The 23,872-nt window shown below is 49.1% G+C and overlaps 1 protein-coding gene across 1 annotated transcript in view; it reads right to left on the bottom strand.

Annotated features, from left to right (window-relative positions):
- Positions 1-23,872, bottom strand: part of KSR2 (kinase suppressor of ras 2) — a 418,048-nt gene that overhangs the window by 250,163 nt on the left and 144,013 nt on the right. Inside the window, exon 4 of the mRNA XM_077765936.1 lies at positions 1,923-2,433. Coding sequence (XP_077622062.1) covers positions 1,923-2,433 — 511 coding nt within the window. The remainder of the gene's footprint in view (positions 1-1,922; positions 2,434-23,872) is intronic.

Here is a 23,872-nt window from a genome sequence, read left to right as displayed (position 1 = left end):
AGCCCAGAGCCTAGAACAAACCACATTTCATGATTCTAAGAGACACATATTTTTACATTTATAGCGGGATGCAACTTAGAATCAATGTCTTAGACCCACTTGCTACGGGATGAGCACTCACAAAACTCTGGCTCAGTCAGTGAAGACCCTCAGGGGCAGGTGTTACCCTGAACCCCTATGGAGTGATTGAGGGCAACAGAGCGGTCAGATGTGAGTCCAAGAGAGTCCTGGGGCCACGTCACAAAAGTAACACTTCATGGCTATGTGGGTTCTCTATTGCTTAAGACAGGAGGAAGGGAGAGACTCTGAGATCGGGGCAGGCCCCCAGAGTCCTGCATTCCTGCCCGGGCTGGAGAGCCAGCCCTGGATAAATACATGCCCGAGTCAAAGGCAAATAGGCACAGCTGGGGCGTGGGGGGTCTGGAAACCCCTGAGAGCCTCTGCAATGTTACCAGAAGCCAAAGTGAAGGTCAGGCTCAGCCAGGGCCTCTGCATTTTGTTTCCTACTAAAGCCTGGCCCAGCCCGGCTTGCCTCTGGCCCTTCCCGGGATGCTCCATAGTATCTCTGGCTGGTCTCAGCCCCCATGTGGGCTTCCACACCCTAGGAATGCNGCTGAAAGGCAGTGATTTCAAATGAGGCTGTGCAAATCTCCCCCCCCGCCCCCCCCCCTCCCCACCACATCCTAGCTGGATCCCGGAACAGGGATGCAGGGCTCTTACACAGAACAGGTGCCAAATTCAGACTCCTTATGGTGTCTCCTGCTAAGATCACCCACTATCATTTTATCCTCCATGCCTTTACGGCAATTTTGTCCAGTGTAAATACTTAAAACATGCTACCCACTTTCGTGGGCCTGTTTAGCATTTGCTCCATTTTTAATACACTGCGAACCTCCGAGGATGACAAGGCACGTGGCCACAGTCAGCCTCTGCCGGGCCCTGCAGAGCTTCCCCGCATCCCCCCTGCAGCCAGCACGTAGCCACAGATACCATGTCCACCTGCAAGATGCCCTCCAAACCAGAGCCGGCCACACACGGCACCCACTTCCATGATTTTCTCCCCTGGGTGCCTGCAGGCCCACCCTATGCTTCTATATGAAGTCCTCTGCTCCGATAGTGTGGTTCTCTACTCTCTGAGCCACCNGGACCCGGGCGCGCCTTTTCTTTATAAGCACCGAGCCTGTCCCATGCACATGCTGCCCGGCACGGCGGCCACTTGCCCTAAGGGGCCATTCCAGTTAGAATGCAGGGCGCCTGAACCTGAGGCGCTGTAGGTGAGGAGCTGTAGGTGCGAGATACACACTGGATTTCGAAGACTTCGTATGGAAAAGAGAATACAACATATTTCCGTGTTGTTATCTTAGAGCCATTCTATGTGGACGTGGTAATATTTTGGTATACTGAGTTAAATGCCACCTATTATAAAAATATCACTTGTTTTTGTTTTTTTTTTTTACTCTCTTTAATGCAATACTAGAAAATGGAAGGGTAGGTATGCAGCTCACAGCCTAGTTCTAGGAGAATTAGGAGAGACTCCGCAGGGGCTGAGAGCTCTCCCTGTCAAGGCCAGAGGGCAAACAGTTTCCGCTCTGCAGACCACACCCGACCCAGCCATGCTGCACGGAGCAGCCACAAGCCACACACACAGGAATGGACCTGGCTGTGTTGCCATAGATGCAGATCTGGCCCCCAGGGTAGTTTGCTGACCCAGCCATAGAGGATCCATACCATAAAAAGGGTCACTTCTGGGCAATGCTATTCATTTTCTCACGGGCCCTCCATGAAAAGCCACCTTTCAAGTAAAGAAGAGAAACACAAGTGCATTCTAGGCTCCCCTCACCTGGCATGGTCCTGGGGCCACGAAGCAGCCCCCAGCAGCTCTGGGGTTCAGCGGCCCCAGGGCACCCACCAAACACACTTACTTGGGTGTGTGGGCCTCATCTACACGGTGACCCAGCTGGAATTCGTGGGACTTGCTCCGATGCAGGGCAGTGAAACCCGGAATCAGGTGGATCAGCTTCCGGGAGGAGGGCGGCGGGGTCCCCGGGGGCCTCAGCTTGTTCTTCCTCCTCATGGGTGGTGTGCCGGGAGGGGTCACGGTGGTGACGATATTAGGGGTGCGCGGCGGGGTGCGCACCGCGTGCCGCTGCCGGGGCGACGGGGGCAGGGAGCGGTGGCCTGACTCCAGCGGTGGCGGGCACAGGCCCGGGTAGGCGTCCACGGTAAGCCTGTCCACGTGGGTGTACACGGGGGCCCCGGCTGAGGGGCTGGCGTGACAGTAGTGCTGGACGCACTTGGTCTGGACCCTGGGGCTCTGGGAGAGGTGGGTGCGGATCCACGGCGTGGGCTCCGGGGGGCACACGGGGTTGTTTTCCTTCCCCGTCTCGGTGGTGGGCCACTGGATGGTCCAGTCTTGTTTGGAAAGGTTGCCTCCTGAGTTGGAATAAAGGAGCAGAGAGAACAGATAAGCCTTGAGAAAGCCTGGCAAGTTACACCGCAGGCACCTCACAGCACTTGCACGTGATAGCAAACGCACCAACCAGCGTATGCACGTTACAGCGAACGCACCATACAGCGGATGCACATTACAGCGAACGTACTTTACGGCGTATGCATCTTACAGCAAACGCACCATACAGCGTATGCACGTTACAGCGAACGCACCATACAGCATATGCAAGTCACAGCGAATGTACTTTACAGCGTATGCACATTACGGCGAACGCACCTTACAGCGTATGCACATTACCGCGAACGTGCTTTGCAGCGTAGGCACGTTGCTGCAAACATGCCTTACAGCGTAGGCACGTTACCACGAATGTACTTTATAGTGTATGTATGTTACAGCGAATGCACCATAGAGCGCATGCGCGTTACAGCGAATGCGCCTTACAGCGGATGCACGTTAGGGCAAACACACCTTACAGCGGTTGTACGGTACGGCGAATGCACCATACAGCACATGCGCGTTACAGGAAATGCACCATACAGCAGATGCACATTACAGCGAACATACTTTACAGCGCATGCCTGTTACAGCGAATGCACCATACAGCATATGCACGTTACAGCAAATGTACTTTACAGCTTATGCACCTTACCGGCGAACGCACCATACAGCGGATGCATCATACAGAGGATGCACGTTACAGCGAATGTACTTTACAGCATATGCACATCTCTCTCTATTCACACCATACTGTATATGCATGCTATGTCTTCTGCACCTTACAGCTATGCACCTTGCAGCGTATGCACGTTACTTCCTATACACACTGCACTGTGTATAAACACCACACGTGCTCATGCTACGCTGCACACACATTTACATAAATTCATCCTCCTTGGGCTCCTCCAGAGAGTCAAATCCCTTTGCTGACTCTCTCGCTATAACCCCGACTCAACAGCGATGCCCCCCTGCCCTCCTGTGGTTGTGGCGCCCACAATTCAAATATCCAGAAAAGCAAAGGGGTTAATTCTTGGTTTTGAATTTCCAAGGATCCTAATTCCAGCAGTTTCGAGATGATTTAAAGGATTTTCAAGGATAGCCTTTCCCTTACATGGCAACTTTACCAGCTACCCCCTATATGAGATACACGAATTCTAAGAAGTCAAGTTTGCCCCGGGTCACTCCCTGACCACTTTTTCAGCCACTGCACCAACTTCTCCCAGATCTGCTGTGGCTGTGTGCTCAGTCACACCCTCATCCAACACTTTTATTTATTTTTATTTTTTTACATTTATTTTTGAGAGACAGAGGCAGAGCACACGCGGGGGAGGGGCAGAGAGAGGGAGACACAGAATCCAAAACAGGCTCCAGGCTCTGAGCTGTCAGCACAAAGCCTGATGCAGGGTTTGAACCCACGCACCATGAGATCATGACCCGAGCTGAACCATCGCTTAACCAACTGAGCCCCTCAGGGGCCCCATCATCCAATGCTTTGTGAATGCACCGGGCACTATGCTCCAGAAAGGCACAGACCACACCCTGTCCAGGCTCTCTGGTACCCTAGATTTAATACTCCGCTGAAGGAGAGACACGGTAGACCAGGGAACACAGTCATGAAAGGACGTCAGAGGGTGATGAGTGCCGGGAGGGGGGAAAAACAGAACCGACGTGTAAAGAGAACGAGCAAGGACGAATGGTTACCAACCCATGGCGCGTGCCCGCCACAGAACACTACTCAGCCACAAAGCGGAAAGGGCTATCGAGCACACAGCAACCTGGGTGGCGTTCCAGGCAACTGCGCTGAGCAGACAAAGCCAATCCCAGAAGATCCCAGTCAGACTCTGTTTTTGAAATGACCACATTTTAGAAGTGGAGGATAGATTGGTGGCTGCCAGGGTTTAGGGCTGGAGGCCCCAGGCAGGAGGGAGGTGGCTGTGGCCATGAAAGGGCCCACGCCCGGGACGCTTGGAGCACTGAAACTGTCCAGTATCTTCACCGCGGCGAAGGATACATGATCCCACCCAGGTGACAAAATTGCATAGAGCTAAATGCACACACACGCGAGCACACACAAAACTGGGGACAGCTGAACAAGATCGGGAGGTTGCATCAATGTCAATAACCTGGCTGTGACGCGGTACAAGTTTTCCCGAAAGTTACCAACTGGGAGAAATTGAGCAAACTGGACAAGGGACCTGTTGCAGGCTGAGCGTTTGTGTCCCTGCAAGCTCCGGATGCTGACATCCTAACCCCAGGCCGATGGACCCTGGAGGTGGGGCCTCGGGGAGGTAACTAGGTTAAGAGAGGTGGTGGAGGTGGAGCCCTTATAAGGAGATGAAGAGACAGGGAGTCCGAGGAAGGAAAGGCCGTGTGGACCACAAAGGTGGCCATCTAGCAGCCAGGAAGACGACCCTCCACAAGAAACAAATGTGCCGGCTCCTTGATCTTGGACGTCCAGCCTCTAGAGCTGTGAGAAATAATGTCTGTTGGTTAAGTCACCCGGCCTGTGCTGTTTGTTTTAGCATCAGGATTGCTCTGTGTTATTTCTTACAACTGCATGGCAATCTGCAATTAGCTCGATACAAATTTCAGCTGAAAAAACTAAAAGTGGAAGCGGTGGGGGTGGGGCGGGCTTTAGATAGAGCGTTCAGCCTCCTAAGGAAGCCACATTTAAGCTGGCATCAAGGGGAAGAAGGGGGTCACAGCTAAGGAAAGAGCCTGGCAGGTGAGGGCGGGGGGTGGAGGACGGCAGGAACAAAGCATACAGGTAGGAAGGGGCATTTTTTTTTAAGCCCTACAACAGTTTATTAGGGGGAAAAATGGAGGCGATTAAAAAAAATCCCTACTGTGTGAATGCACGTTGGGGTTTTCAGCCCTGGTATAAATTAAACCAAAAAATAAAAATAAAGCTGGGGCGCCTGGGTGGCTCAGTCGGTTAAGCGACCAATTTGGCTCAGGTCACGATCTCGCGGTCTGTGAGTTCGAGCCCCGCGTTGGGCTCTGTGCTGACAGCTCAGAGCCTGGAGCCTGCTTTGGATCCTGTGTCTCCCTCTCTCTCTACCCCTTCCCAGCTCATGCTCTGTCTCTCAATAATAATAAATAAAAAACGTTTAAAAAAGAAAATAAAACAATAAAAATAAAACTTCCAATTGTGCACGAACATGTGTGGTCTAAATGCGCAGACTCCTTGGTAAGAGATGCAAGAGCATCAAATAATACTAAGTGGACGGGCTCCGAACCCATCTACATTAGGGCACTTTCCTAGGACCCTTTTTAGGGTGCCTTCTCGAAGGCAGTGTGCCCGAGGCGCAGCAACAACAGGGTGAGTGCTCAAGGGGAGGCTGAAGGGACAGTGAGGGACAGACCACCAGAACCGTGCACCAAAGTGTAGTGGGGATTATGCGCCAAGTTCAGTGGGAAGCCATTGAGCATTCTGATAGTAGGTTCCAAGATCCTGCTTGGACAAGGAGGGCCCGTGAGGGGCGCCTGGGTGGCTTAGTCGGTTAAGCGTCCGACTTTCGCTTACGTCATGATCTCGTGGTTCGTGGGTTCGAGCCCCGCATCGGGCTCTGTGCTGACTGCCAGCTCAGAGCCTGGAGCCTGTTTCAGCCTGTGACTCCCTCTCTCTCTGACCCTCCCCTGCTCACGCTCTCTCTCTCTCCTAGAAATAAATAAAACATAAACAAAAAAAATTTTTTTAAAAAAGGAGGGCCCGTGAAAGGTTTTGCGGGGCTCTGGGCCAGAGATGACGCTGGTCCCCATGTGATTGGTGGCAGAAAAAGAGAAATCAGCAGGGACCACTGCATGCAAACGCATGACCTGGCGGAAGGCGATCGAGTGCGCCCACCCATCACGGGCCAAGGAAGAGATTAGGGGCAGAAATAAATTCCAGCTCGTGGCCGACCAGCAATCACGAGAATAATTACTATAAGGACCATAACGAGAGCTGATTTATAGAACATCTGACCGTTTACAAAGTGCTTTCGAGAAGACTGACTCACTGCCCCGTTTTTAATTAAAACTACTCATTTTGTTATTACATGTTCATTATAGAAAAATTAGAAAACTCAGGTAAGGAAAAAGGCCATGTTGGTCGACAGCCTGGCCATCGTCCCTATTAATGGTTGGCTGTGGAGCCCACCAGGTGGTTTTCCGGGTATATGTTTTTAAGAAATAACATAAGATCTTGTTCAACGGTTTGTCATCGGCTTTCTTCACTTGTGATGTTAGGACTGCTTTACATCTTATTTAACATCCGTAACTCTGTGGGCAGAGGGCCACTTTGATCTCTGCTTTGTAGGTAAGGACATGGATGCGCAGAGATGAAGATGTGCCCAAGGTCACACCAGAGATGGGGACTGGCAGCTGGGATTCGAACCCAGGGCCTGGGCCACCTCAACACGCAGGGCCCTGGGGCATCGAGACAGAGGGCTGGGACCTGCATTTACCAAAGACCCTGGGCCATCATGGATGAGCCCGATGGGAATAGATACTGGAGCAAGGGCTTATTTCTGTCTTCTCCCAGACTTGGCCAGAACATTCTACCAAAGTCACTAACACAATGGTGGTGTGTGGATCTCAAAATTTAGACATAAACATTGTTAGCCCAGTGACTGAGAGAGCCAGCCCTGGAGTCTTATGACCTGGCGCAACCTACTTACTGGCTGTGCGGCCTTGGGCACTCGCCTAACCTCTCTGAGTCAGCTTTATCACCTGCAAAATGGGACAAAATAGGACCTGCCTCAGGAGCGGACTATGCGGATAAATGCAATAGCACAGGACAGCCCCTGACACACAGCAGGAACTCCACATCGTCAGCTACTAATACTGTGAGTCTCAACACCGTGGTGCTATGTCGTTACCTCCCCCTTTAAAGAGGGTGCACTTGCGCCGAGGGCACTTCACGCCCCAGATGCTACCATCATGCTGTGCACCTCCCGGGAATTGATGCTTGGAGAGGCTGAAGAACTCTGAGCGCTGGAGGCGGACAGAGTCGAGCCCTGATCAGCTTCTCTATTACCCAGAAAGCACTAGATTGATGTATTCGCTCAGGAAATAGAAACTCGCTGTCAAATCAACCTAAATAAAATATGTTTGAGAGCATAAATCTATTTTATAAGTTATCTGAATCACACACTGCCTTCTAAGGCCACAGAGCGGTACTGTGAGCATTATCGCTATAGCTCTTCACCCCCAGCCCCCAGGAAAATGGACAAAAATATGGGATTGGGACTCTGGGAGATCTGGTTTAGGGCTCTGGTGCCACCAAGGACCAGTTCTGTGACCTCTCTGAGCCTCAGCATTGGGTCTATAAAATGAGATGATCATGGTCCTCTTGTACAGTAAGGATTCAATCCATTCATTCATCTGAGTATTTCACAGATATTTTTTAAGTTTACTTTTTTAATGTTTTTTGAGAGAGAGACAGCGTGAGCAAGGGAGAGACAGAAAGAGAGAGAGGGAGACACGTAATCTCAGGCTACAGGCTCTGAGCTGTCAGCACAGAACCCGACTCAGGGCTCAAACCCACGGACCATGAGATCATGACCGGAGCCGAAGTCAGCCGCCTTACCGACTGAGCCACCCAGGCGCCCCTACTTCATAAATATTTGAATGTCTCTCATATACCTGGCACTGTTCTAGGCACTGTGATAGAGCAATGAACTTTAAAAGACCAGGGTCCCTGTCCTCACAGAGCACATATTCTTAGTGGGGAAACAGAGTAAAGGGGGAAATGAAGAAATAAATGACATACATGTTACCTGTAAGATGTCATATAAAATATGTCATCTATAATAAGACAGTGGTAATAAGTGCTATGGAGGAAAAGAAAGTGGGCACAGCTACAAAAATGGGCTGGGGACTACTTCAGACAAGGCTGAGGAGTGACAGTGGACACAAGCAAATATCAGAGTGAGTGAGAAGTGAATGAGATAAAATGAGTCCCGTCATCAGCATAGAGCCTGGACCGCCACAGGAGGCTGAGCAAGGGGCAGATGGTCAAGGGTGCTGCAGATGTCTATTCTGGATGCCTGGGACTCATCCACTTTGCTCCTCAGGTACTCAGTGTGCCAGCCCCCGGGGTTGGGTGTTTGTCTTTCCCCTGCCCTCAGGATGCTCCTGGTCCAGCAGGAAGACTGATAATGAAATAAGCACTCACTATAATTCCACACCCAGGTACAGGCCCAAAGGAAGTGAAAGCAGACAGCTGAACGCTTGTATATGACTGTTCACAGCAGCACAAGGCACAACAGGCAAAAGGTAGAAGCAACCCAAATGTCCACCGATCTGACAGATGGATACACAAAGTGTGGTATGCCCATGCGGTGGAATACTATGCAGCCGTGAAAAAGAACAAAGTACTGGTACGTGCTACAATTTGGATGCACCTCAAACACATAATGCTATGGGTAAGAAGTCACATGTAAAAAGCCACATTGTATACAATCCCATGTATGAAGAGTCCAGAACAGGCAGATCTGTAGAGATAAAAAGCAGATTCGTGGCTGCCAGGGGCTGGAGGAAAGGAGGACTGGGGAGCTAGTATTTAATGGGTCCAGTGTTTCTTACGGGTGACAAAAATGTTTGGGAACTTAACGGAGGTGGTGGTTGAATGCACGACATGCCATGAAATTATTCACATTAAAATGGCCATTGTTCAGGGCGCCTGAGTAGCTCAGCTGGTTAAAACATCCGACTTCAGCTCAGGTCATGAGCTCACAGTCCGTGGGTTTGAGCCCTGTGTTGGGCTCTGTACTGGCAGCTCAGAGCCTAGAGCCTGCTTCTGATTCTGGGTCTCCCTCTCTCTCTGCCCCTCTCCTGTTCTGTCTCTCTCAAAAATAAACAAACATAAAATAAAATGGCCATTGTTCTGTGAGCTTCACCTCGATCACATAAATAAGTAAGTACCCACAATGTGACACAGAGAATCTGATGTCAGAGGAAGTGCAGGTGGGAACACCGTGAGCAACCCAGCTCCTGGTGGAAGGGTAGAGACAGGCATCCTGGAGGAAGTGGTACCTACACCCAGACCTTGAGGTTGAAGGAGAACTTGCTAGAAAGGAATGGAGTTCAGGGTGGAGGAAGAAGGGTCGATGCAGAACAGCAGGGTCAAGCCCAGGAGATGATCAAACATGATGGGTCTGGAGGAAAAGTAGCTCAGTGTGGCTGGAGCTCTCTGGAGAGAGGAAGAACGTCAAGCTAAGACTGGAAAGAATGGCTAAGGAGGACTGTGCAGGGACTTGCTCTCCTAAGTGCAGGGGGATATTGGGGGGGGAGGGGGTCAACATGACTGATCCCTTGTGGCTAGCCTCACGAAGGAAGGCGGTCTCCTGCAAAGCTCCTCAAACGGTAACAGAGGAGGCTAACGCTCTGGTCCTCCACATCTTGCAGCTGTGAGCCCAAGGCTTGGACTCCAGCCCTATGGTCATGCCAAGGGAGGGGCAGGAACTTCCCCCAACCATAAATAATTGAAGCCAAGTTCCTGCCTGGCCATATGGCTGGGTCCCCAAACCTGCTCATGCCAAGGGACAGGCTGGCTTTCCCAGCAGACAAATGCTCAGAAGTCATCTGGGGCTGGAGGCCAAGGTTGTGCCCATCGTACCACTGTTATATCCTAGCCCCTGTTCATACCCAGGCAGGGGCTGGTGCTTCCCTGATCATGTGGCTTAAAAGTCACATAGCCCGATTTGCCATCAAGTCCTGCTGGAGCCCAGGGTGATGGCCCTGTCCCTTTGTCATTAAAGCTGTTCAGAGACCAGGGAGCATGGCTGTGTGGCCATCCATTCTTTTTCTTTTTTTTAATTCCAATAGAGTTAACATACAGTGTTATATTAGGCTCAGGTGTACAATATAGTGATTCAGCAGTTCCATACATCACCCAGCGCTCATCACGACAAGTAAGCTTCTTAAGCCCCATCACCTGGTTCCCCCTCCCCCCACCCGCCTCCCCTCTGGTGACCATCAGTTTGTTCTCCACAGTTTAGAGTCTCTTACTCGGCTCCTCTCTCTTTCATTTCCCTTGTTCATTTATTTTGTTTCTTCAATTCCACATATAATCGAAACTCACATGGTATTTGTCTTTCTCTTACTTCACTTAGCATTACGCTCTCTAGCTCCATCCACGTTGTTGCAAATGGCAAGATTTCATTCTTTTTTATGGCTGAATATTTCATTGTCTATATACCGCATCTTCCTTACCCATTCATCAATCATTGGACACTTGGGCTGCTTCCGTAGCTTGGCTAGTGTGAATAATGCTGCTATAAACGGAGGGGCGCATGTAATTCCTTTGAAGTCGTGCTTTTGTATTCGTTGGATAAATACCCAGTAGTGCGACTGCTGGATTGTAGGGTAGTTCTATTTTTAACTTTTTGAGGAACCTCCACACCGTTTTCCAAAGTGGCTGCACCAGTTTGCATCCCCACCAACAGTGCACGAGGGTTCCCCTTTCTCCACATCCTCGCCAACACCTGTTGTTTCCTGTGTGTGTTGATTTTAGCCATTCTGACAAGTGTGAGGGGGTATCTCTTTGTGGTTCTGATTTGCATTTCCCTGATGATGAGTGATGACAAGCATCTTTTCACGTGTAGGCATCCATTCTTGTGGTTCAACAGGACACGATCAGGGAAGGGGAGGGAAGGGTCACGATCAGATGAGTGTTGAGGAAAGCGATATGGGCCAGAGTAGGGAGAAAGCACTGGGCAGGTCAGAGGTAGCAGCAAGCCCAGCCTGACGCCACTGAAGGCATCCAGATGGGAGATGATAAGAACCTGGGGCAGGGTTGTGAGAAGGAGAGAGATGGATTGAATGGGCACAAACAGAGGAGAAAAGAAAAAATAGCTAACCTTTATTGGAAACATACTATGTCCCTGACACGGCTGTGTAATTTACATGTAAAAGAATTACACAGCTACACAACAATTCTACATAGTAGGCAAAGATCACTTCATTTTATAGATGAGAAAACTGAGGCACAGAGAGGTTAAGTGACTTGTTCAAGACCGCACAGCTTGAAAGGAGGACAGCCGGGGTTGGAGTCCACATCTTTAAACATGGCACTACGCCACGGTTGACCTCCTGACTTCCAGCCTGGGTTACACGGTGGCTGGTGGCACCGATCACAGCAACAGGAGACACAGGAGAGGTGAACCGTGCAAAAAGGGGGCGGCGAGCTCAGGGTCACACAGCCTGAGCCTGAGGTTCCCACAGGACATCAAAGGGGGATGCCTGGGAGGTCCCCAAACTTCCTGCCTCCCCTTCTTCTCCCTGGGAGTCCTAAGATCATTCCTCAGGAAGAGGGTATTTCTCTAGACTGAGAAAAATGGATCATGAGATTCTAAAACCTCCTGAGTGTGTCCAGAAGTCAGGCTCATCTTAGATTATTTTTTTAAACAAAGACATGATAGGATTTAATCACGTTCTCCTCGGTCTCCTCTCCCACTGGATCCCCGAGTCTCCAGAGCAGATGTCCCGTGGCCCCGAATTACAGGTCGGGGACGGGAGGAATGAGCACACCACCCACTGCCTGGCTCGCTGAGAGGACAGAGAGACAGTTCTGTGTCTGGAAGACCCGGTTTCTGAACTGAAGGAACAAGAATTCATTCTAAACCAACATCAAGCGAGGAAGTAGGCATTTTTACATGCACAGAACGCCTCTACCCTGCAACACGCTGCTCAGAAGTTAACTTGCGCTGACCTTGCCTCGTTGTGACTCTGCCTCTCCAGCTGTGAAAGAGGAATCACGGCAGAGATTTTCCCCGGGGATTGTTCTGAAGATGACAGAAGACAATGCAAGTAGAGCATTTAGCGTCATCGCTGGCATCCAGCCGATGTTGCATAAATGTTTATGTAAAATGGGAGTAAAACCATATCTTTCACAGGAGACTGGGGAGGGTTAAAGAAAATAAACACATAAACAAACTTGCATTCCGCGACTATATCCCTGACATTGCCCTACAGGAAACAAACATGAAGCACAAGCCAAGGAGTCCTTATGGTAGTTAAACTGTAGCCACCAAAAAGTCAGGTTGAAGCCCTAACCCTCAGTACTTTGCTAACAAGTTCTCTGCCGATGTAATCAGGTTAACATGATGGAAACTGGATTGAAGGGCCCTAAATGCAATGATTGGTGTCCTTTTAAGAAACGGACACAAAGGAGAGACCATGTGAAGGCCGAGGCACAGACTGAAGAGATAAAGACACAGACCCAGAAGCTAGGAGCATAGATTCCCCCCCACCCAGAGACTTCTGAGGGAGCATGACTCTGCCAGTACGTTGGTTTTAAACTTGGAGCCCCCAGAAACGTAAGAAAATATATTTCTACTGTTGTTTTTTTTTTTAGTTTAGTTATTTTGAGACAGACACAGATAGGGCGAAATGGGGGGAGGGGCAGAGAGAAAGGGAGACGGAGAATCCCAAGCAGGCTCCACACTGTCAGCGTGGAGCGGGACGTGGGGCTCGAACTCACAAACTGTGAGATCCTGCCCTGAGCCAAAACCCAAGACTCCGACACTTAACTGACTGAGCCACCCAGGCACCCTCGTTTCTGCTGCTTTAAAGCACCTACTTTGTGGTGGCTTTGTTACAGCTGCCCTAAGAAACAAACACAGTCCTCAGTCAGGAGCCATGGGCACTCACTCACTACAGACTGGGGAGTCAGGATATAAAAGTTCGCATTTGGACTGTGCACCGGCCAGACTCAGGGGGTCAGTGCTCATCTTACCTGCGCTGTAAGGTACATGTTATTGACCCATTTTATAAATGAGCTCTAGGGGGCGCCTGGGTGGCTCAGCCGGTTAAGTGTCTGACTTCGGCTCGGGTCACGATCTCACGGTACTTGGGTTCAAGCCCTGCGTCGGGCTCTGTGCTTGCTGACAGCTCGGAGCCTGGAGTCTGCTTTGGATTCTGTGTCTTCCTCTCTCTCTCTCTCTCTCTCCCTCTCTCTCTCAGATATAAATAAACACTTTTTTTAAAAATTAAAGAAAATAAATGAGCTCTGGATGCGTGATAGGACATGGCTAATGTCCCATAGTGGATGGTAAACCTGTACCTTCCTCTTCCCTTTGTCACATGGCACCCTGCAAATGTGCTGGGACCCACTTTCCCCTGAAGTCTGAGTTCCTACACACACACACACACACACACACACACCCTCCATCAGGTTCAAGGAAGCACTAAATTGCCCCCAAGAATCAATCCCTGCCCCAAAGTTGTTTTAAGTCAGAGAGATGAGAAGACAGCAAGCAAGCTTTACCCCTACCAGATTCTCCTCTCCATCAATTACTCTTCCTCTCCACCCCTACATTTCAGAGTCAGAAGTTTGGGAATGAAGAAGCCGAGTGCCTCATTTCATTATCCAAATTGCAGCTGCTCGATTGACAGGCTGCGGCTTCTCTCTGCTGCGGCTTCAGAAGGGTTTTCACTGATGGGCTGTATTATATCAACTCTTCCCCTCTCGCTTTTGATCCTCTTTTTAATAAAGTCTGAGGGAAAAAGGTAATTTTTCATTTTAAATAGGGAAGGTGTGGCACCAAGGTGCTCCGGGGGTTATTAATCGTGGCTCTTGCTTTCCTGTCATCCGTTTCTGGAAAATCATTTTATTTCAAGTCTTGAAATGGGCGGAGAGAAGGGAATAGGTTTTAAGAAATGAAAGGTCTGCGGATTGATTAAAGACATTTCAAGGTGTAAGGGTTTTTCTTTTGACGTTCTCCGATAAGGGACTAAGAGAACTAAAAGCCATTCTCCAGGGAGAAAATGATTTCAGAAAGTCTAGGCAAGTGTCTAACTTCTTTGTGCCTTCACATTAAAATTTTATAAACAGGCAAACGTGTGACTTAGAACTTGTCTGAATTTCAGAGTCGGCATCAGAACGCATATATGCTTTATAAAGCCCTTCAAAAGCAGAACTGGAAAAAGTCTGCCTTTTCCAGCATCAGGACTGCTTGTAATTTTCGTGAATATTTCAAAGCACCTTGTTAGTTTAATCCTTACAACTTCCTAACACACAACTTTCAGATGCTGGCTGAATACATTAGATTAAAGCCATTGGGGAAGCAACAAAAAAGTTTTTACTTTAATCCTCATAACTTTGCAGCAAGAAACAGAACTTTTAGACGCTAGTTTCACTGGGGGGGCACCGCCTGGGGGACTCAGTCGGTTAAGTGTCTGACTCTTGGTTTCAGCTCAGGTCACAATCTCACGGTTGCATGAGTTTGAGCCCCGCGTCGGGTTCTGCACTGACAGTGCGGAGACTGTTTGGGATTGTCCCCTTCTCCGTCTCTCTCTGCCACTTCCCTGATCATGCTGTCTCTGTCTCTTTCAAAATAAATACATATACTTTAAAAAAATTTTTTAAGAAAGAAAATATCCCATTGAAGTCATTGGTAAAGAAAAAAAATAGCAATTATTATTGACACTAATGATAGTTACTCTTTATCGAGCACTATGTGTCAGATAGTGTTCTAAGTATTTTATATGCATGCCTTCACATTATCTTCGTAAGACCCTGGGAAGAAATTCTGCTACTGTGTCCATTTCACAGTGAAGGAAGTAGAGGATTACCCGAGAGACTGAGTTACCCAAGATGACACAGCTAGTAAACGATAGAGTGGGGTGTCCAGTCCAGGTCTGTACCTGTCACCACCACGACTTCCAGGGAGCCTCCTGACACCCTCCGGAAATGAGAGAACTATCCAGAAAGCCCCTGAAAGGCTGAACCGTTGTACACAGACAGCCCTTTTAGATCAGCACCGGCAGCAATGCTGTCTGATCCTCTGAAAGTCAAAGATGACACCCGTGTTAGCCACAATTCCTTAAAAAAATGAAACCTGAAGCCCAGGAAGAATGTTTGAGTTTCTAGGAGCAGTTGCAAAAAGAAGCAAATGAGCAATTGAAAAACACACAGTTGCCAAAGCAATTCAACACTGGCAAGAATCTTAATCTAAGACCTCATTAAAAAGCTTGGCGTCTGGCCAAGCCGTGGGTCCCACCAGACCCCCACCACCCCCAGCGTCCCCAAGCAGAAGCAAACAAATGCACTGACCCCAGTCTGGGCAGGTCATCTGGGAGAACGGACAGACCAGGGAGCTTGGACTCTGACCCAGTAATGCCTCTCACACCCTGCTCTACACAGCATTTGCGAGTCGATTGCCCATCAAAAGATCCAGAGAGATGAACCTTCAGTGACTAACTTCAGGGAAGCTTTCCCATTCTGACAAAGTTCTTTTTTATTTTCTAATTTTTAAACACAGAGGCGCGGTTCACATCAACGATTTCAAAGTACAGAATTCAGAGGCGTTTGGTACATTCCCGATGTTGCCTCTATCAGTTCCAAAAATTTTTCATCACCCAAAAGAGACTCCCACACCCATTAAGCAGCCACTCCTCCTTCCCCCGCTTCTCCCCAGCCTCCGGCAATCACTGATCCGTTTCCCGTCTCTCTGGATTTACCTATTCTGGATATTTCATATAAATGGAATCATACAATACGCGGTCTTATGTAACTGGCTTCTTTCACTTCGTATAACGTTTTCAAGATTCATCCATAGTGTAGTAAGTGTCTCAGAATTCCATTCCTTTTTGTGGCTGAATAATGCTTCATGATAGGGCTGTACTGTTTATCCGGTCATCAGCTGACGGACACCTAAGCTGTTGCCACCGTTTGGCTATGATGAACAGTGCTGCTCTGAATGTTTGCATACAAGTATTTGCTCAAACACCTATTCTTGAATTCTTCGGGGGTATATACCCAGGAGTGGAACTGTTGGTTCTTATGTTATTTCTGTGTTTTAACCCTGTGAGAAACCACTGAACTTTTTCTATAGCAGCTGCACCATTTCATATTCCCACCCGCAATTACAAGGTTCTGCTTTCTTTCTTTTTTTTTTTATGTTTATTTATTTATTTTTGAGAGAGAAAGAGAGCATGCGCACAAGTAGGGGAGGGGCAGAGAGATAGAGAGAGAAAGAGGATCTGAAGCAGGCTCCAGGCTCCGAGCTGTCAGCGCAGAGCCCAATGCAGGGCTCGAACCCACGAACTGTGAGATCATGACTGTGCTGGAGTCGGATGCCTAAATGACTGAGCCACCCAGGCACCCCAAGGGTTCTGATTTCTACACATCCTAGCCAACTCTTGTGATTTTTCTTCGATGATGATGATGATGGTGACGACGACCCCAATGAGCATTTAAGAAAGCACTTTTCATAATGACCATAGCTAACGTTCATTCACTGAGTGCTTCTGTGGCCACACACCCTCTCATCCTCAAGCTTTACTATATTTAATTCTCTTTAACAATGCTGTGAGGTTGGTGAGGAAATCAGAGCTTGGAAAAGTTGGAACACTTGCTGAAGGCCAAGATCTAAACTCTGGCAGTCTGACCCCAGAGGATGTTATCTCGCTCCATGTGACAATGACATACAGGACACCTGAACTGACCCTCACAGCCCCCTAGGGGGATGCATGTTATCAGCCCCATTTTTCAGACGTTGAAACTGAGTCTCGGAGAAGAGCAGGGACTTTGCCTGTGTCCACCCACCTAAAAAGTTTCAGGTCTATCCCCCTCCAAACCCCATGGCACTTCGCCTCCACCACGTAAATACTCTCTGACGATATTTAAGCATTTTCACGGTCAAGAACAGTTAAGATTGTGACCGGGCTGCTTCCTGTCTCCAGATTGAAAAGAACAACTGTGACCATATGTTGGACATTTTAAACTGAAAACAAGGCTTCCTGGTTAATTTCACAGCTAGGATCTGTGTGGGGAATTTTGTGATAAGACACGCCCCAGAGCTCAAGGATAGAGGCAATACTCAGGGCACCATCTTTAACATCTACGCTGTTGGTAGTAACGGAGTCTGACACTGGATACTGCCATCTCATTGGAGCCACGGTTCTGAACCCCCGTGACTTGTCCGCGTCACACCACTGCCCCGAACAGCCCGTGTGGACAGCGAGCAGAGTCGACTGCACAGTGCGCTACACCAGCATCAGGACTTCTGGGCTCCATGCGGCCTCAGGCATGGCCCTGCCTGCCTTCCCCCAGCGCTGAGTGCACATCATCATTATTCACCACCTCCACCCTTGACTATCCCACTCCTCCTCCTCCACCCTCACCACGCAATGGAATTATCTTGTTATACAGTCAATTTACCTTATTCGCGGTTATACTGTCAAATTTCGATATTCTACAGAGACGCTGCAAACCCTGAACCGTTGTTCCTCATGGAAACACAAGGTCAGGTTCCCACAAGCCTCTGCCCCATTTGTGTCAACTGATGCGTATGTCGTCTTGTTTTATGTGGGTTTCTGTTCAAAGACACCTTATTGAAAACAGAGAGTTGATTTCATTAGCACTGAACTCATGGCCAACCGCACCATCACCTGCGATAGGGAGCTTGCACACAGCTATGTAACAACGTATTTTTCTCCATAAGGTGCCTCGCAGCCTTCTTGTGCTCAGGAACACGAGACAGCACATCGGTCATGAGCTCAGGGCTCATTTTAAACAGTGAAAACACAAACAGATAAAAACACAGAAGCTGTGGGAAAAGTGGCACTAAATTTAAGACCGCAGAAAGGACTCTTGTTTGCACTATAAAAGCAAAAAGACAGAGCGTCGCCTCCTTGGACCACAGCTGAGGCCGTGAGCATCACGGGACTCAGATTTTTTGCCACACAAGTATTGATCTGGGAGATACAAATACATTTTAGCAATGAGGAGAGTTTGCAAGTATGAACTCCAGGGATGATGAGGATTGATGGTATTTATCTGTTTGCTTGTTTATCATCTGTCTTCCCTGCGAAAATACACGCTCTCAGAGGCCCGGGCTTTCTTACCCCTGTGTTGCCAGCATCTAACACGGTGCCTGGCAAGAAATAAACACAGTATTTTTTTACAAAATATGTGTATATCAAATCATCCCATCCTACACTCTATTTTATTTTTTAAGGTTTTTATTCATTTTGGAGAGACAGAGACAGAGCGTGAGCAGGGGAGGATCAGAGAGAGAGGGAGATACAGAATCTGAAACAGGCTCCAGGCTCTGAGCTGGCAGTCAGCACAGAGCCCAATGCGGGGCTCGAACCCACAAACCACGAGATCATGACCTGAGCGAAAGTCAGACGCTTAACCGACTAAGCCAGCCAGGTGCCCCCAATCGTACACTTTAAACCTATACACTGGTATTTGTCAATTATATCTCCATGAATCTGGGGGAAAATTCATAAATAGAGATACTTTGTCATGATGCATAAATTATATGTTGCCTCAATACGTATTTGCGGAATGAATCGATTGTTGAACCCTCATAAATCCCAATGGCCATGACCGATACTATGACGGGTACCACCCCTCCTGAATGCAGGAAACAAAGGAGGGGGGACGTGCCATGTCAGAGCCGAAATTCCATTCATGCCAGGGTTGCCCTGGGTGGACAAAGTCTTGAGAAATAAAGGTCTGGTGAGCCACAGAGAACAGGTGGGAAGATGTTCTTATCTTGCTCCGTGGCTCTACGTCCTCTGAGAAGTAGCACGCCCTGCCCGCCTCCAGCTCCGGGCAGAAGAGCGGGCTGCCCCAGGAGCCTCTGAGCGGGGAGAAGGAGGTAGAAGCTGGGAGGCCCATCTGGCTCAGATCAGCTCCGAGGGGTACGGCAGGAGAGCGTCCACACCAGGAGAGGCCACATTCGAAAAGATGATCTCTGAGGTTCCTCGAATTCCAGAACTCGGCCTGCCTTTGACTGACAGGCATGATATTAGCTTCATAACTCTTGTGTTGGCAAATTCAAGAAAGCTAAAAGCAGCTTCAGATCACCTTACGCGCTGCAAAGCACCTTATTTTTATCTCCAGGCAACTGACTTGGAGAACGGCTTTCCTCAATCCTTCTGTCTTTTCCCTCACCACGGGGACCCGGGGGGGCCAGCAGCTGCCTTACTTTCCCTCCCAACTTGCCTCTGCAGGGACAGTGCCGTGAAGGCCTTGTGGCCTGGTGCGGCAGGAGGTATATCTTTTCAGGTTACGCTCACAGTCTTGACCCAGAGGCAGAGAGAAACGCGGATGCCTCCAGGAAAAGGGGTGTCTGGTGAACTTTCGTTACCCTCCTCCACCCGTGTTAACAGAGGCAGACACCCCCGTGTGCCCCAGGGGGCTTCTCCAAGGCATCTAGATGTAGCGCCTCCAGAGAGAAGCCCCTGCCACAGGACGACAGAACCCGGCCAGGTTTGAATCCCAGCTCCACCACCTACTAGCTGTGTGACCTGAGGTATGTTGCTTGACCTCTCTGAACTGCAGTTTGTGCATCTACCACCACATGGTGGTGGCGTCTTGGTGACTCAGCTGGTTAGGTGTCCGACTTGGGCTCAGGTCACGATCTCACTGTTTGTGAGTTCGAGCCCCATGTCAGGCTCTGTGCTGACAGCTTAGAGCCCAGAGCCTGCCTCAGATTCCGTGTCTCCCTCTCTCTCTGCCCCGCCCCTGCTCATGCTCTGTCTCCCTCTGTCTCTCAAAGATGAATAAATGTTAAAAAAAAAAAAAAAAAAAGTACCCACTTTATAGGCTTGTTTTGAGAACTCATGAAAATAAAGTCACTTGGCAAATAGTAGGCCTATCATTATTGTTACTATTATTGCTACGGCCATTCAGCAGTCATTCTGTTCCCTCCAGCAGGTGGCTATGTATATATATCTTCGGTTAGACACCCACTGTGTACATTGCACTCAGGTCCACGAGATGGATGGCTTCCCCAGCCACACAGAACTTACGCCCGGCACACCACATTATGAAGACTTCTCAGGGGCACCTGGGTGGCCCAGTCTGTTGAGCGTCCGACTTCAGCTCAGGTCATGATCTTACGGTTCGTAGGTTTGAGCCCCGAGTCGGGCTCTATGCTGACAGCTCAGAGCCCAGAGCCTGCTTCAGATTCTGTGTTTCCTTCTCTCTCTGCCCCTCCCCCGCTCACACTCTATCTCTCTGTCCCTCAAAAATAAATAAATGTAAAAATAAAAATAATTTTTTAAAAAGACTTCTCGTGAAAACACAGCAAAACTGCTCATTAATAATTTTTAGATTGATTACGCATTGAAATGATACCTCTCTGGAAATACTGGATTACAGAAAATACAATATAAAATTTAATGTCGTTCCTCAAAAGGCTAAACACAGAATCACCCCACAATCCAGCAGTTCCATCCCTAGGAATATACCCCATAAAAATTGAAAGCAGCGACTCAAACAGATACTTCAAAACAGCATTTGTCACAATATCCAAAAGACAGACACAACCCAAGTATCCATCGACTGATGAGTGGATAAACAAAACATCATATATCCATACAGTGGACTATTATTCAGCCATAAAAGGAAGGGCATTCTGATACATGCTATCACATGGATGAACCTTGACATTAATGAACATTGAACATTATGCTGAGTGAAACAAAATACATATTGTTATGTTTTCCACTTAGACGTGGTATCCAAAGCAGACGATTTCAGAGACAGAAGCAGAATAGAGGTTACCAGGAGCTGGCGTTGCTGAATGGGTTGAGTTTCAGTCTGAGATGATGAAAAAAAGATCTGGGGAGGGACAGTGAATGTACTTACTGCCACTGAATGTACACTTATAATAGTTAAAATGGGTAAGTTTCACGCTGTGTACATTTACCACAATAAAAAAATTGTCACCTATTTCTTTGTGTGCTTTTTAAATGTGGTAACTGGAAAATTTTAAATTACATACATGGCTGGCATTATCTTCCCCTCAGACATACATGTCCCACACGGGTCTAGAAGAAGAGGCCAGCACCAAATGCAGACTCATACTTCTGTTACTTAGTTACGAGAGACTAGAAGGAGCTAAGGGCTGGGGAGAGGTTCCCTTTGAGCTGGGGTCTGGTGAATCAAGAAGATGAGGAGGGCAGGTGTCCCAGCCGGAACCAGCATGTGCAAGGATGGGACCCGCTGGAGGAAATGCACGGGGCCAGTGGGGCCAGGGTGGGTGGGAAACTGAGGCAAGGGAGGCCAGCAGGGACCTACGAGCCAAGGTGGTGATCTGAGGATTTATCCAGAGGACAACGCCATCGATGCTCCCATGACCCTGCAGACCACCCCTCAGGAGCGAGCCCGCTGCACTTGAGTAGTGGCTCTGTCCACGTCTGTAGCTCGACCATGAACTCCCGGGGGCCATGTTCTGGCACCTTCCATCTCAGCCCCTGGCACAATGTGGGCACCAATAAATATTTGCTGGCTCGATCTGGAAGAGGCCAACGCAAGAGGGCCCAGCCCCTAACACCTAACCTTGCGCTGCGCCCAGCCTGCCACTGGAGCCGAAACACCCTGTCGAGGATGCTTCCACAGGATATCTGTCAAACCACGTGCCGCCAAGCCCAGGGGTAAGGAACAAACGCGAAAGTCAAAGTGTCCCCCCAGGTCTAAGCAATGATTAAACCATCTACACTGATAAAAATCACAGACCAAGATGAAAGCAAGTGAGTCTAGATACTAGCAATGCAGGTGATGCGCTACCCCAGTTTCTAACCACAGGGGGCGGTCTGATGCTGTCAGATAAGGCACCAAGCCTGGGCGTCCAGGTGCTTATTCAGCCCACAAACATTTGTGGGGCGCTTACTAGGGAGCGGGAGGACTGGGGAGGTGCTGAAGGTCTCGGCCAGCTTCCTGCTGGCTGTATCTAGACTAGATATCTACGGCTCAGATCTGGAGTAACTGCGCTCGCACCGCAGCAGGAATTCCCGGCTATCGTATTATCAAGGGTTAATAAGGAAGCTAACAGGGGCGCTGGGGGGCTCAGTTGGTTAAATGTCTGACTTCGGCTCAGGTCATGATCTTGAGGTTCGTGGGTTCAAGCCCTGCCTCGGGCTCTGTGCTGACAGCTCAGAGCCTGAAGCCTGTTTTGAAATCTGTGTCTCCTTCTATCTCTGCCCCTCCCTCACTTGTTCTCTCTCTCTCTCTCAAAAACAAATAAATAAACATTTAGGGGGACCTGGGTGGCTCAGTCAGTCAAGCGCCAGACTCCTGCTCAGGTTATGATCTCATGGTTCGATAGTTCAAGCCCCGTGTCAGGCTCTGTGCTGAACACTCAGAGCCTGGAGTCTGCTTCAGATTTTTTGTCTCCCTCTCTCTCTGCCCCTCCCCAGTTCGTGATCGCTCTCTCTCTCTCTCTCTCTCTCTCTCTCTCTCTCTGTCTCCTGTCTCTCTCTCTCTGTTTCTCTCTCTCAAAAAATAATAAACATTTTAAAAATAAATAAACAAAGAAACTAACATTTTTTAGGACCCACAATGCACCAGGAGCTGTGCAGACAGCCTGCCCGTGCTTTCTCATTTACTCTTCCCAGCAACATTGTGAGATAGAAAATCATTCACGAGGTACAGATGAGATGGGGGGAGGGTCCTAAGTTTTACTTGTCCTGAGCTATATAGCTACTGAGGGAAAAAGCCAGAATAGGAACTCAGAGCTCCTCCTTATCCCTCTGTGGTGGGAGGGACATAGAAGAAGTTCAACTGACCAAAAGCAAACAAACAAACAAACAAGCATAAAACGAGGGAAAGAGCTGGAATGGGAACAAGCTCCCCACTGCAAGCCTCCCCAGGGCTGCCAAGGAGAAGGAAACTGGGCGATGGCCAAAAAATGCCAACATATTTCCAAAAAAAGAAACGAGAAAGTAAAATGCAATGTGTTTAAGGGGTAAAATGTTCTCGGGGCGCCTGGGTGGCTCAGTTGGTTAAGCATCTGACTCTTGGTTTTGGCTCAGGTGTGGTGGGTTTGAGCCCCACGTTGGGCTCCGTCCACACTGATGGCGCAGAGCCTGCTTGGGATTCTCTGTCTCTCCCTCTCTCTCTGTCCCTCCCCTGCTCACACTCTCTCTGTCTCTCTCCAAATAAATCAATAAACTTTTTTTTTAAAGGGTAAAATGGTCTCACTTAAAATGACTGAACTCAATAAATATTTCAATAAATATTTACAGCGCCTGCCGTGTGCTGGTGTCTATGCTCAGCGCTCCGTATACAAGGAGCAGGTGATGATAGTGACCGTGACCACAGCCACCCTTCACGGCGAGTTTACCGTATGCCAGACACTGCCCTCAATACTGGCTTATGTTTCCTAACCCGATGCCTACAATGGTGCCACAAGGGAGATTCTAAGATCGCCCCCATTCTACGGATGAAGGACAGGGGCATGTGGCCCCTGACCCAAGGGTCCCCTAGAAGGGCAGGGGGGGTGAGTTGCCCTGGGAAGCCGCTTCCGCGCCATCTACATGCTGTAGGCAAGACCCCAGAGCGCAAGACGATGGTGCTCAGGTGAGGGTTTAGATCCTGACTTCACCTCTCTGAGCCTCTGCTTTCTCACCTCTATAATGGGGACAGTATCACCTCCCTCACAGGGTTGTTTTGAGGCTCGAGTGAGCTAACAC

This window comes from Crocuta crocuta, unplaced genomic scaffold (assembly GCF_008692635.1).
Source record: "Crocuta crocuta isolate KB4526 unplaced genomic scaffold, BGI_CrCroc_1.0 scaffold339, whole genome shotgun sequence".
NCBI classification, from domain to species: Eukaryota; Metazoa; Chordata; class Mammalia; order Carnivora; family Hyaenidae; genus Crocuta; species Crocuta crocuta.
Note: the sequence above shows the minus strand (reverse complement) of the source record. Positions and strands in the feature narration are given on the sequence as shown.